Source organism: Bombina bombina, chromosome 3, assembly GCF_027579735.1.
Source record: "Bombina bombina isolate aBomBom1 chromosome 3, aBomBom1.pri, whole genome shotgun sequence".
NCBI classification, from domain to species: Eukaryota; Metazoa; Chordata; class Amphibia; order Anura; family Bombinatoridae; genus Bombina; species Bombina bombina.
In genome coordinates this window covers 970,190,193-970,205,928 of record NC_069501.1, presented here as the reverse complement: position 1 = coordinate 970,205,928, position 15,736 = coordinate 970,190,193, and the positions used below count along the sequence as shown (strand labels likewise).

General features: G+C 36.3%; 1 protein-coding gene across 7 annotated transcripts in view; it reads left to right on the top strand.

Moving 5' to 3' along the window:
* Nucleotides 1–15,736, top strand: part of NCKAP5L (NCK associated protein 5 like) — a 235,375-nt gene that overhangs the window by 153,340 nt on the left and 66,299 nt on the right. For all 7 annotated transcript variants that reach the window (XM_053708047.1, XM_053708046.1, XM_053708052.1 and 4 more), the window contains one exon: nt 2,177–2,245. In XM_053708047.1, the coding sequence (XP_053564022.1) occupies nt 2,177–2,245 (69 nt within the window). The remainder of the gene's footprint in view (nt 1–2,176; nt 2,246–15,736) is intronic.

Below are 15,736 nucleotides of genomic sequence, written 5' to 3'. Positions count from 1 at the left end.
TAAAGTCTAGGCATCAGTAAATATTAGAGAAAATTAACTCACACTTCTAATTCCCATTAAAATGTTCAGTTAAAGGGACTAATAGCCCAAATCAAATGTTCAAGATTTAGATTTTAAAGGTCTTTTTAGTTTACTTCTCTTATCCAATTCACTTCATTCTCTTGATATCCTTTTCTTAAAAAAGCATACCTAGGTAGACTCAGCAGCAGTAGTGTATTATTAGGAGCTTGCTTGTGATTGGTGGCTATCCACAGGTCCTTTTTGCTATTGAGTGTTGGCTCCAAGTACAGTACAGTACAGTATTGTGTTGCTACTCTGGAGCTGACTTTATGTGTTTACTCCTGCAAAGGGGTTTAACACACACAGTTATATGAAGCAGCAATGCAATAATTAAATGCACATCACATATTATACACATCAGAGCATTTACTTTTTTACAATTTTATGTACATTTAATTGTATTTCAAGGTTTTGTGCTTTACCAGTTTTCCTGAGATTTGTTCTTGTAAAGATTAATTTTACAGTGAGTCTCTCTGGCAACAGAGACCAGGGACACAAATCCTCCTTGTCAGTGTTTTATTCCTAAACTGTTCTGTTATAAGGCCTAGCAAATGTTGCCTAAAATTAGATACATAAAGTTTTTTTAAAAATTATTTTTTATGCAGATTTTTTTTTCTCAGTTTGGTACTAAGACAGTCTAGTCAGAATTAAACTTTTATCAATCAGATAGGGCATGTCATTTTAAACAACTTTCCAATATACTTTTATCATCAAATTTGCTTTGTTTGCTTGGTATTCTTAGTGCAAAGCTAAACCTAGGTAGGCTCGTATGCTAATTTCTTAGACCTTGAATGCAGCCTCTTATTTGATTGCATTTTGACAGTTTTTCACAGCTAGAGGGTGTTAGTTCACGTGTGCCATATAGATAACATTGTGCTCACATCTGTGGAGTTACCTAGGAGTCAGCACTGATTGGCTAAAATGCAAGCCTGTCAAAAGAACTAAATAAGGGGGCAGTCTGCCGAGGCTTAGATACAAGGTAATCAGAGATAAAAGTATATTAATAAACTGTGTTGGTTAAGCTAAACTAGGGAATGGTTAATAAAGGGATTATCTATCTTTTTAAACAAAAACAATTCTGGAGTAGACTCTCCCTTTAATTATATACTGTTATGTTTACAAAAGCAGTATTTTTATTTTGTACCTTTTAACTGTAAAGGGAAAGTAAAGTCAAAATTTAAATATTTTATTATTCAGGCAGAACATACAATTTTAAACAAATTTCCAATTTACTTCTATTATCAAATTTGCTAGGTTGTCTTGGTATCCTTTGTTGGAAGAGTAAACCTGGGTAGGCTCAAGAGCAGCAATGCACTACTGGGAGCCAACAGACAGCACAGTAGTGCAGTGCTGCTCCTGAGCCTACCTAAGTATGCTTTTCAACAAAGGATACAAACGAAACAAAGCAAATTTGATAAAAGAAGTACATTGGAAATTTTGTTTAAAATTGTATATTCTATCGTGGAATTTTTTTTGGCGGTTTCATGTCCCTTTTATCTGTTTTTCCAAATTGGTTTAATAAATATTAATTTGACGTCTCATAAATGAGTATTTGCTCATTTGAAAATGTATATATCCTTTATATTTGCAATAAAGTCTGACCAGTTAGGCAGATTTCTATTGCACAGTTAGGCAGATTTCTATTTCACACTGGTTATGCTTTTTTTGCTCCTTACTCTGCTGCAAAAACATTTGAATGTTACATCTCAGTTTAACAGATTGAAACAGTTACAACTGCAAAGCCTCTGGTGCCTTTCAAGGGGCATGTGTGTGTTTGATTGTTTATTGAAAGCTTATGTGCAAACTGATGTAATATAGAGAGCTGTACCACACAACGCTCTGAGAGTGCATATTTGTAGAAGGAACTGAAAACCTTCATAGCTCTGTATAGTTTGATTTCCTGTTTCTATTTGCTTTTTAAATCTACTCTATTACAAACTGCAACAAAGCTAAGTACGTCTCTGGCTGTTCAGTGGCCTACAGCACTATCTGAATGGACACAAGCAAATGCAGAAGCAGCTGGGGAGATGAGTTAAAGGCAGCTGCCTTCCCTATAGATTTGTCCTGCTATATGATTTGTAAATAATTTGTATTGTTTGTTTCCTTGTCTTTTCAGGCAGAAAATTCCTCTCTTGCTCAAGCCAATGAAACGCAGAGAGAAACGTACGAGCGGTGTCTGGATGAGGTTTGTGCATTACTTACACTGTTTATAGAATGTTTAGAAATGATGTAAGGTAGAGGCAGACCCTTTGTCTGCCAGAACAGGCTTAAGCCAGATGGGTCTTAACCCCTATTATTTCCCCTAACTTTATCATTCTAAACTATTTTGATATTTAGTATTAATTTTATATGATAGCGTTTCATAGCATTTTCAGTAACGAGCACCGTTAAATAGAATATTTTTTCCCTAAAGGGACATGACAGTCAAAATTAAAGTAACATTGCTCAGACAGAACATGCAATGTTAAGAGACTTTTCAGTTTACTTTTTATCAAATTGACTTTGTTCTCTTTGTATCATTTGGTGGTCTGGGGTGACTTTAACTATGTGCTTAACCTTTTGAATACATATAGTTCTCTGAAAGCAGGAAGTACAATAGTAAATGCTTGAGGACATTACACTATTTTCCTTTTGCACTTTTTATATAACTTTCTAACATGTAAAAGCAGTACTCTGACAAAATGCCGACGGACATTTGGCCGACTGACAGAATGCCGAAGCATGTTCAGAGTTCGGCCGAGGGCACATACGCTCCAGAGTGCTGTGTTCTAATCAGAGCCTCGGGCGCTGCATCCGCCTCTGGGAACCTAACCATGGGTCCCAGCCCGCACGTCTTGTAATTCTCTGTCTGGGAAATTATCTATCGAATCTATTTTTCTAAACTATCAAATCTATCTCGTGGCCGGACTGTTATCCAACAGCCAAATGTCCGTCGGCTAACAGTCTGGCCACGGTAAAAGCATGCATAAAATGTGACACATACATATGGTAAAGCTTAGCAGATTAGCTGTGTGTCTTTAATCAAGTAAAATAAGCTGCATCAGGTCTTAGAATACTTTAGCATTCGCTTTCCTCTCATTAGGGTCTAATTCAGTGTCACATTTCAACACGGGAATAGTTTCTCACTGTGGCACTTTGACAACTTTCCCAGTGCCACTTATGATAGTAGTGTTGCACCTGACACATTTGTGCAGTCAATCCATGGCCTCATCCATACAGCTGTCTGATTGTGTGGATGAGTTTCACCCTTGTACTGTTTGGGGAAGATCCCAATGTGTTTGTTTTAAATAGATGTTATACTGTAATATTTCCCCCCTTCATTTATTCTCAATTACTTGTTGTTCCAGCTGCAGAGTATTACATGTATTGGAAATTGATCACTTAGGTTCATTTGAGCATTTGAAATAGCTGGTTTTGCTCATTAAAACCACCTACAATATAATAGGCCCACTGAAATTAGCTGCACCTGCAAAAAGAGCAAATATCCTTATCTCACCCATGTCTATACAAAGACAAAATGTAGGTATTTACATGTTTATCGTAAGTGTGGTTTCAGTGAGCAAGACCATCAAATTAATTTCCAAACATAAACCTAAAGGAACATTTTCCAGTACTTGTAATGCTCTGCTGGTATAACTAGTATTTTTAGAACTCAATAAGGGGAATACCTTTTTACAGTACACTGTCTTTTTAAGAGTCTTTATGCAGGTGTAGGTGTGTCACAATGCTATACATATTATATAGAACTAATAGAACTAAGAAGTCCAATTTCTTTATAGAAAAAAAAATCCTCTATGGTACTGCAAATAGGGAAAATGCTGCTGGAATGAATGTTCTTTAGGAACTAAATATATACCATTTAGCTACAAACTATGATATAGATGTGTTTTTATACATGTATCTAAATAACCTTAAATTCAGCAATGATTTAGCTACACACATGCCATATCACTGACAATCACACAGTCTAATATAATAATGCAGTGATTGGTGTACTTGTTGTTGAACAGACAAAGACACTCATAGGATCTCCTACACTTTGTACAAGTATGGATTTAATGCTTGAAGAAAAACATTAATTTCCCTCTAGTTTTAGCTTTAGGAATTGTAGGATTATATTAAATACATTAGAGAAGGGCACGGTGTCCCCCAGGCCTTAGGATGGAGAAGCCTGCAATAATGTGTAAGCTTGCAACTCTCAGGTTATTACTAATCACTAACTATATATATATATATATATATATATATATACTGTACTGCATGATAAATTGTATGTGATAATGATACGCTACCTATGTATTTCATATCATTCCTAAAGCATAAATCACACAAAATGGTTTTAATAAGACCTGTTCATTTTATTTTTATTATTTTATCTCAAGCTGTTACTTTAGTGCATACTGTATCTATTTAAGGGGCATTCTAATGCAAACATAAATAATGCAGTAAGTCAATATGATTTCATGATATTGCACTAATGCCTCTGACTCACTATGGAATTGATCACAATCTAAAATTTAATAATCAGTTGCTTGTTAACACAATCTCCATTATCCATTTTCATTAACAGCAGCACTTTTTTTTTTTCATGATTGGTTTGGTGAAAATGGCTGCCCTATACTTAATGTGTGTCAGTCCTGTTTGGCTGATTACAGTCTTAATTCTCGATACTTGAGAACACATTTAATAGGCTAATATTCGCATATAAAATTTCACAGCTAAAAGTACTTTATAAAATGAGAGCAACACTTTTTTTTTTTTTTTTTTTTTTTTTTTTTTTTTTTTTAAAGAGTACCACAAAAAGTTTGAGAATGCAACATTGGTTTTGAGCCTGCTACACCGCCATACTGAATGTCTTTAGGAAGCAATGTCACCAATCTGAAACAAAAACTACATGCTCAATCATTTAGAGTTAAATAAATAATAATAAGCATGTTTACACCACTAATTCAAATTAGCAAAATCGATAACAAATACACATACCCACTGGGCTAATAATACAGCTGTTCATATCCCTTAAAAAGACATACACACAGGTTAATTGCTTACTTCATCTATTAGCATCACTAAACACTATTTAAAAAAAAAGGGATCATTCAACATACAGGCCCTTCAACCTGTAATGTATTTGCAAAATCTCCATTTTGATTTTTAGTTCATCTGCACTTTATTTTTTTTATTTAACTTTTTGATTATTAGAAACCAGGCTCGCAATATCACCCAACTTTCAGCATTAACGAGCACAATATTGTGATCAATCCATAGGTGATCAATCCATATGTATTTAATCTCTGCAAGAGAATTAAATGCATAAATAAAGTGCCACTTAGATAAAATACATTGCTGTTCTGGAGCAGAACATGCTGGTAGCTAATCAGGAGCTACAGTTGCCAGTCACTGGTTTTATCCAGCTCAGGTGCTACAATGTGTTGTGTTCAAGCAGGTTTATGGGGTTAACCCTTATACAGTGTTGAAACATACAGATGGCAAGGGACATTAGTGCAAAAATAGCATTCTCTTTTAGAGCTTTTGAAGTTTTGCATTTAACTCATTCCTCTAAATAAAACCGTTAAACGTTTGCAATTTGGCATAGACACACTCTACACAATATAATGTAAACACAGAGCTCCTTAATTAGCATTAGTTTTTAATTATTTGGCCAGAGTCCCCCCCCCCCCTCCCATTTGTGCTATAACATCCATCATTCTTCTGGGAAGACTTTTTACAAGTTTTTGGAGTGAGTCTGTGGGAATTTGTGCCCATTCTGGCAAAAGTGCATTTGTGAGGTCAAGCATTCTAATTCATTCCAGAGGTGTTGAATGTGGTTGAGGTCAGGGCTCTTTGCAGGCCACTCGTCAAACCATACCTTCAAGGACCCTGCTTTGTGCACAAGGGCACAGTCCTGCTGGAACAGGAAAGGGCATCCCCCAAACTGTTGCCACAAAGTTGGAAGCACTAAAATTGTCTTTGTTTCATTTTAGCACTTTGATGAACCTTCAATTGGAACTGAGAGGCCTAGCCCAAACCCTGAAAAAACGCCTCAGATCATTAAAGGGACAGTCTAGTCAAAATGAAACTTTCATGATTCAGATAGGGCATGTAATTTTTTTTATTTTTTTTAATTGTTTTATTTATAATCCAAGTCACTGTCCAAAAACAATATCAACCATTTTGAAAACATGGCATAATCAAAAGATAGAATAAATTTGACAACATAGTACTATGTTCATTTATACATGTAGTTAAATTTAGGCTAATCATCACATTAATGAACACAAACATTTTATTTTCCTACAATGCTTGGAGTTTTTGATTTTCAGTATAACCCCCCCCCCTTGTTCCCCCCCCCCCCATGCGAAGAGAAAACATAACAAAAACAAAAAAAAAAAAAAAAAAATTACCATCACTTTCTTCCTCCTGAAGCTTTACCAGTTCCCTAATAGAACAATTTCTGTATTTCTAAAGGGGAAGATTATATAATCTATTTCTGCAGCCGGAAAGATTTTTAAGAAGGCAGCCCATTTATCAAAGAACCTTTTAATGTCTTGTTCATTATTTATATCCGCGTTTCTCTGGTCTAAAATGCATTGTTTTTTCATGCAGTTTTTAATTTCAGTAATGCTTGGCATTGCATGACTTTTCCACTTCTTACAGATTAAATACCTGGTAGCAAGAATAGCGGAGATTATTATTTTTTCATCAGTTTGCTTACCAGGCTCTTCCTTAAGGCAGAGTATTATCTGATATATTGTCAAAGAGACATAGCCTATCTTAAGCACCTTTTTTAGCCAGTATTCGAGCCTAGCCCAGAGATTTTTAATCTTTGGACAATACCAAAACATATGTATTAAATCAGCTGCCTGATACGAACATTTAGGACATTTATTAAACCCTACATTCACACATTTGAAACCTCTCTCGGGGGTAAAATATGCCCCATGAAGGAGCTTAACATGTGCCTCCCTCCAAGTTGCAGAGAGCGTTACTTGTGCAATTTTTTTAATTAACAATTGAATAGTTTTAGACTCAATATTACTCTGAGGGATTGCTGTATTCCAGTAGAGGGCAATCTTTGCCAGTACCGGTTCTCCTTTATTTGTACCCAGAAGATGATAACATGGTGCAATTGACATATGACCATTTCTTGTTAGAGCAAGCCAATCATCGAGTTTACCTAGTCCCCATTCCCAACCAGCTTTCTTAACTAGGTCCTGTGCAAAATGCCTTAATTGCAAATACGCAAAGAAGTCTTTATTGGGTAAATCAAAATCTCTTTTTAATTCCTGGAATGTTTTGATATATTTTCTCTCTTTATCAATTATTTGGTATACCTTGGTTAACCCCCGATTATGCCATTTCCTAAAGACTTCGGAATGCAATCCTGATTGAAAAATAGGGTTACCTATTATAGGCAAAAGACAGGTAGCACTATTATTAATTGAAAGAAAGGTTACTATCTTGTGCCAAGCTTTAAGTGGGTTAAGAATTGTTTTAAATCGTTTAATTTCTGAGGGGATTTCTTTAGGTACTAAGTGTATTAATGCAGATAGAGAATATGGGTAGCAGACACTGGTCTCGAGATAATTATTCAAGACATAGTTATTAGATGAGATCCAGTCTGTTACGACACGAGCCAGAAAGGAGAGGTTATATAGCCTTATGTCTGGTAAGGCAAGACCACCATCCTTTCTTGGTATTGAAAGTTTCATAAGAGATATCTTTGACCTCTTATTCTGCCATAAGAACTGTATAAGTGAAGTATTGATTGAACGTATATCCTTACCTAATAGAATTATTGGTGTGTTTTGGAAGAAGAGCCATTTTAAAAAGGGCAATCCTTCCAGAAAGTGATATTGGGAGATTTTGCCATAACAAAAGCTTTTCTTTGATCATTTTTACTACTGGGGGTATATTCAATGTATAGAGATCTACGGACCTTGTCGGAATATGAATCCCTAGATATTTAAAAGAATCTTTTACTTGGCGAAAAGGAGTTTTTAATATTGAAGTTTTATTTTTCCTGAGCCACACTATCTCTGATTTTGTCATATTTACTTTGTATCCAGAGAATGTACCAAATTGTTCCAAGATCTGAAAAAGTTTTGGTAAGTTCAGTTTGGTGTTAGCCAAATAAAGCAGCAGATCATCAGCATACAGACCGATTTTTATTTCGCAGTTACGAATTTTTATACCATCCAAATGATGGCGTATTTTAATTGCCAGAGGTTCAATGGAAATATTAAATAAGAGCGGGGAAAGAGGACAGCCCTGCCTTGTTCCTCTACCTAACAAGATAGAGGGGGAAATGTTGTTATTCACTATCAATCTTGTAGATGGGTGTTTATATAGATTTTCGATAAATTCAAGAAAATTACCTCTGATGCCAAATTGTCTTAACGATGTTTTGATATGTTCGTAAAATATTGAATCAAAGGCTTTTTCAGCATCTAAGGAAATAATAGCAAGGTCAGGTATGTCCTCCCCCCCCGCTAGTTAAGTTAGATAGTACCTCAAAATATTCTGTCACCAATAGGGCTTCCCTAATTTTTGAGGCTGAGTTGCGGTTATTTAGAAAACCTGCTTGATCAGTATGTATAATTTCTGAGAGGGGTCTTTGAAGTCTAGATGCTAGAATTGCAGTAAGAATTTTGTAATCTGAATTTAACAGTGCAATTGGTCTGTAGGATTCCTTGTATTCAGGGTTTTTTCCGCCTTTTAATATCAAAGTTGTGTAAGAATTGGTAAATGAAGAGGGGATAATTTTACCACTAATAAAGAAGCTGTTAAAGAGCGTGCAAAGATGTGGGGTGGCTTCACCAATCAGGATCTTATAGAATTCACTAGGCAAGCCATCTGGACCTGCTGCTTTATTTGAGGCAAGCTTGGATATTACTTTCTCTATTTCTTCTATGGAAATAGGGACATTGAGGCTATCAGCCATTTCTGATGTGACAGTAGGATACGTGATATCTCTCCAAAAGTCATCAGATGTATGCGTAACACTTGTTTTAAATGAATATAATTCCTGGTAATATTCATTAAATGCAGCTAGTATGTCTTCGGCTTTAGAAAGCTGAAGACCTTTATTATACAATTTGTCTATGATTGGTTGTTTTTTCTCATTTTTTATTAATTTGGCCAGCATCTTACCTGATTTATTACCATATTTATATAGCTTAGCCTGCATTTTTAATTCCTTTTGAGTTTCTTGCAGTAAAACAAAAGTATCCCTTTCATTTTTTGCTTTAACGTATTTTGCCCAATTTAAGGGGGTTTTGTCAAGCAGATAATGATTATAAGTGTTAGTTAAACAATGGCATGATTCTCTTTCTCTAGATCGAATTTTCTTATGCAGGGCTGAGCTATATGAAATTATTTCGCCTCTCATTACTGCTTTTGCAGTGTCCCAAAATACTTCAGGGCGGTTTAAATAGTCTTTATTAAAATGTACAAATTCCTTATATCTATTTATAAGCCAGTTCTTGAATTTTACCTCAGTCGTCAGATAGTAGGGAAAAAAGAAACGTGTTGTAGCAGAATACAAATGTGAAAGCTGAAACTCAAGTACAATCGGTGCATGATCTGAAAGAAATATTGGTCCTATATCTGTTTTTACCCCTCTCATCACCATACGTTCATCAATTAGAAAAATGTTGATTCTGGAGAGCGTCTTATGCGCCTTGGAAAGACAGGTAAAATTTTGAGTAGAAGGATTTTGCTGTCTCCAGATATCCCGCAGTGCTAAGTTCTGCATTATTTTTTTAAACATCTTACCCTCTAGATTATCTTTTTTTTGTTTTAACTGTTTGACATTATGTCTTAGCCTATCGATCGGGCATTGTGGTGCCATATTGTAATCTCCTCCCATAATTAAAGAGCCTTCCGTGAAGGATAATAATTTGGTCTGCAAAGTGTTCCAAAATTTTGGATCAAATACATTAGGGCCGTATGTATTACATAATGTATACATCTTCTGGGCAATCTTTATTTTCAGTAGTACATATCTCCCCCCGATGTCAGCCTCAAAATGTGTGACTTCGGTATCAATTTTCTTTCCTATTAGAATTGCTACCCCCCTTTTCCTCTTAACACTAGGTGCAAAATAGATTTCTTTTACCCATGTTGATTTAAGTTTTAAAGATTCTTCAGCTGATAAATGGGTTTCTTGAATAAAACCTATGTCAGTCTGGATCTTTCGCAGGTGATTAAGGATTGCTTTTCTCTTTATAGGGGTAGATATACCACCTACATTCCAAGATACTATTTTACAATTTTTATTCAGCATATTCATTTATACATTAAGAAGGGAGAAAGAGAAGAGAGAAAGAGAAAAAAAAAAAAATAAATAAATAAAATAAATAAATAATAATAAAAAAAAAATAATAAAAAAATAATAATAATAATAATAATAAAAAAAAATATAAAATAATAATAATAATTTAAAATTAGACACCTAAATTTTCTCCGCACAGGTGGGGGTTGGGTCCTAGGACTCACGTCTAGAAGAGACACGGTCTTTCCCATAAGCAAAAACCTATAGCTTACACTCAGTCTAATAATCAGATATTCAATATTGCTGTTATTAAGCTTAGGAACCCAGTGTGTTATAGAAGCTCTCAGCCAGTTGAGCTTCTTCAAAGAAGTGTGTGACTTCCCCAACTTTAACCTTTAATTTGTAGGGGTACATTATGGTTGCCTGGTACCCTTTTTGTATCAGTTTGGAACAAATAGGAGCAAGCTCCCTTCTCCTTGCTGCAGTGTCAGCGGAGAAATCTTGAAACATAAGGATTGTAGCGTCTCCAGCCTTAACAGGCTGTTTGCGATAATGCTGGAATAAGGTAAGTTTGTCTTGAAAATTTAATATTCTAGCGATAACAGCCCTAGGCCTAGTTCTATCTTTATTGCCTGAGCGAGGTAGACCAAGTCTGTGCGCTCTCTCCACTGGGATGGGATATAGGGTAGATGGCATCTTTAAAATTGTAGGCAAGGTTTCTGATATAAAATTAACAAGATTGTCATATTGTTGTTCTTCCGGAAGGCCTATAATTCTTATATTTCTTCTAGAACGATTTTCTAGATCTTCTAATCTGTTTTGAATTTTCTGTACGTTATTATTTATACCTTCTAGATTAGAACTATGCGTTATTGTTAGATCTTCCAGGTCCGAAACTCTTTGTTCGGCTTCCTGCAGCCTATTGGAGAATTGACAAACCTCTTGTGTCAGAGAAAGAAAATCTTGTTTGATTTCAGCTCTAAGAGCCTCAAATTTAGGAGAGAGCGCATCAGATATACTAGCAACTAAGCTGTGAATATTGGTTACTTCTTGTACAACTGGTACATTTAACATAGTTGGTTGCGCTTCTGTGGGAGGCTCCTGATTACCCTTCAATTTTCTGTCTCTCTGTCTTGCTGCCATGGCTAGAGAAATATTCCGGGGTGAGGTGTGAAGGAATTTATCCATGTGCCAGAAAAGAAAAGAGAATTAAAAAAAATTGAAGTGAGGCAATTTATCTAAGTGAAGATCAATACAGGGAGTGAACTTAATTTTAGAGTTAAGTTTGAGAAGGTGAAGCGTTCTCAAATAGACAAGTGAGGATAGGGATGTGCACTATTGTGACCAAGTGAGGGAAAAGAAAAGGGGAGAGAGGAAAAAAAAAAAAAAAAAAAAAAAAAAAAGGAAAGAAAGGAAAAATAATAAACTGTGAATTAAATCGTGTTATTTAGATCCAGCCAGGGATGCAGAGATCAGGGACGTTATTAATGTTAGGCAATTTTATGCCAATTTGTTAATTGTCTTACTGTTGCTAATCTTCAAAAGACACAATAAAGGAAATGGTATCTCTGAAAGCAGCAACAGCAATTTCTTAATTAGATTTATATCCAAGAAAATATTATTCCAGCAATTATATACAGTATATTTTATAGGTAAGCAAACATATTCACAGTGACCTAGTTATATCCTGGTTCAGTCAGTTTCATTTGTATTTTATTTTCAGAGAAGTTAAAATATCTCTTCTTTAAAGAAAATTTATAAGGTAGTTTTAACTAATGATCTTTATATTTCTATATAAACTTTCTCCCTGTCCAATAGTAAGGGATAGTATTTTATTTTCAGGGAACGTAGGAGATTTATTCTTAGGAAAGAGTTATTAGATAATATAACTGAGGATCTTTTATCTCTATATAGCCCTTCCCTCCAAGCAGTAATAATGGGTAATATATCCTGAAAAAGGTTATAGTAAATTTCTCTGGTATTGAATTATTAATTCCTTATTCACACTCAATAACCTTTGATTTTTTTTTTTTTCCTCCCCTTCTCCTCTCCCTTCTCTCTCCCCTGAGAATGTTTCACTTTTTAGAGGAGAAAGTACAATGTCTTTTTACATACTATGCACATTTTACACATTCTTAAGCATTAACATTTTTGCCTAGATTTGCTCAATACATTGATATGACAAAAATTGTAGCGACAAGTAATATAGTTAAATAAAATTAAATGTGCCAAACAAATCATATGCAGAAAAAAGAATCATATAAGGAGCCAATGAAAAAAAAAAAAAAAAAAAAAAAAAAAAAAAGTTCCTTTATATAGTTAATAAAGTTCAGCCAGTTCTTGTATGTATGTAGCTCGTCACCTTACCTGGGTCATTCTATGCATCAGCGTTCAACTAATAGCCAGGTAGGTGGGCAGAAAGAGCCTTCAATATGAGAAAATGCCAAAATTGCTGATACCTATTAGAGGGGTTAATTATATAGCCATCTTCCATAGCATTTTTACCAGGATCCATACAGTGTTCCCCAGGACATGCAGCTCTGGTTGGTATCCCCCAAAAAAAGGTGAAGAGAGAAAAACATGCTCCCAGATTGAGCACCTCCTAATTTAGCGCTTACCCACAGCGTCTCGAGGAACCAGAGCAGAGATATGCAGAGGCGCTGCACAGGGAGATCTCAGCGGCAACTGCCAGGCTAGCTACACACAGCCCCGACCTCCCACGCAGCACCGGTGGGGGAGGGGGGATTCTCCAGCAAGCTTTCAGTCCGGCACCGAGCAGAGCCGCTTCGAGTACTTATCGCTCCCTGCTTGAAGATGCGGCTCCGCCACCACACTTCAGCTCAGTCTCACGGATGATTTCTGTCTCCCTCGCAACTTCGGTGGGGGAGAGGAAGGTATGTGGGGGGTCCGCCGCGCTGCTGTGGGTACTCAGGGCAGGAGTCAGGAAAAAAACATCAGGTCCTTTGTTAGTGCAGCAGTGTTGATATATGTAAATAGCCTTATCCTCCCACGCAGCACCGGTGGGGGAGGAAAGGGTATGGAGAGAATCTGCTGTTATCCTGCAGGTAATTAGGGCCAGGTTCAAGGCAGTTTATCAGTATAGCAGAGAGAGTGTATAAAGATAGCCTCAACCTCCCACGCAGCACCGGTGGGGGAGGGAGGCACTCTGTTCCTCTTTGAAGTTATATCACAAGTTCTAATATATATATAAAAAGAGGAAGCCCAAGGTATAGGCTTTTTGCAAGCTGACTAATAATGTCAGCACAGTGGGATGTCTGTCCACTGTCTGGTTCCAGGAGCGTTGATACAGGCTATCCAAGAAGCTACCCAGGTCCCTGGGTTTGGCACGAGAAACTCCACCAGCAGCTGCAGGACTGGAAGGTAATCACACACAGGTGTGTGCAGTTAGCTCCTCCTCCGGAAAACCAGGGCATGTAATTTTAAACAACAATCGGCGCTATGAATTCCTGTAAGTAGCGTTCTCCTGTCATCTGTCACACCCAAATCAGACTGGCAGATAGTGAAGCGTGATTACATGTTTCCACTTCTCCAGCATCCAGTGGCTGCGTGCTTTACACAACTCCAGCTGATGCTTGACATTGCGCATGTTGCCATGAGGTGTGTGTGCACAGGTGCTCAGCCATGGAAACTCATTTCATGAAGCTCCTTACACACAGTTCTTGTGCCGATGTTGGTTACAGAGGCAGTGTGGAACTCTGTAGTGAGTGATGCAACAGCCGAGAGGTTATTTTAGCACTATGCAGCCCTGGGCTGGGATTTTGTTCCACTATAGAAGAATAGCACTTACAGTTCACTGGGGCAGATCTAGTAGGACAGATATTTCATGAACTAACTTGTGGCCTGATCTGAGCTCTTTAGTACAACCCATTCATTGTACTTCCAGGGTTAGTGTATAGAGATTGGTGTGGTTGAATTAAATTATTAGTAGTGGTGTCCACATACTTTGGCTATAAAGTGTTACTTTGTAGGTGCATTGTTACAACTAGCTGTTTAAAATAATGATTTTGCATACAAAAATACTTCAAAGTGCTGTTCAAAATGGTATTTGCTTCTGTCTGTGGATACTGTAGGTCAGGGTGCACAACTCAAATTTTTGTGTGGGTCACAAATCCCAAAGTGCATAAAAATATGAAATATACATGAATTTATTGCAGTTTTGAACAAAAGGATGTGCACATATAAAAATACTTCTAGTAAAGCTATCGCACAGAGAATATGTACATATCTCCCATGCGAGGGCACAAATTCAAACACTGTGCTTGTTCTGATATCCGGTGGTAGCATGTGTTTGTCAGTAGAAATGCAAGTTGAGTCATTATTGATGCAATATATGCTCTCTGCGTATTTGATAGTTGATGTACAGGGCATATGCCCATATTCTATGAACATTGAAAGCTTTCACTGAAATATTCATTTAACAAGAATACTTTTATTTAACACATGTATTGCAAAACTATTTCTGTTCAAAACTAAAATACATTCATGTGCATTTCAGCTATGAGTTTGAGTTTTATGTCCTTTTTAAAATTTTCAGGATTACAGATGGGTCAGTCAAGCTACAGAAATGTTTTAATTTGATAAACCAAAAGATCCTTAAATCTGAACCTGTCTATGGTATTCATTATATGGTGCTGTAAATGCTTTCTCCCCCTCCCCCTTTAAATTCTTTATAGCTTTCTAAATGTTCAATGTCTAGAAAATATTACTAAGAAAATTATGGGGAAGACTTATTTAGCTGCATTCACAGCTTTTGAATCTTACAATGCAGCGTTGCATGGAAAAATGTAAGTGGTAATTTCAGGCGGACAGGTTCTGTACTTGATAACTTGTCTGCCTTCAAACTTGATGCATTTTCATGGGGCTCCATTTATGGCCAATCATCAGAATTTATAATCATTATTATGATTAAAATTCCCATGTCACATTACCTGTATACATTTCTTACTGCTGGTTGGTTGATGTTCAACTGATAAGTCATATAAATGATGTACTGAAGTTTTCTAAAAAGGAACTTTCTTTGAATGTTGACCTTTTTGTTGGCAGCGTAGAGAGTTTCCCTAAATTGACTATTGCCACGGGACTTGGATGTTTGTCCGAATTACCAATACGGTATTAGACTCCTTGATCAAGGAAAAGGTTAAATGCTGAAATAGCGCCACACTTCTCTCGCAAACAGCTGTGGGAATGCATATAATTTGCAGCCCACAACTGGCTTCAATTATAGTGTCACTTGAATGGAATGTTAGAAATCTCTGTATTAAATTCTGCAGATAAGCCTTCTTTACACATAGACAGGCGCACAGCTCTGAAGTCATGGGAACAATGTGCCAGGTTGTCCCATCTCTACAGCTTAAAATAATGAGAAAGAAGTTTTATGAAACT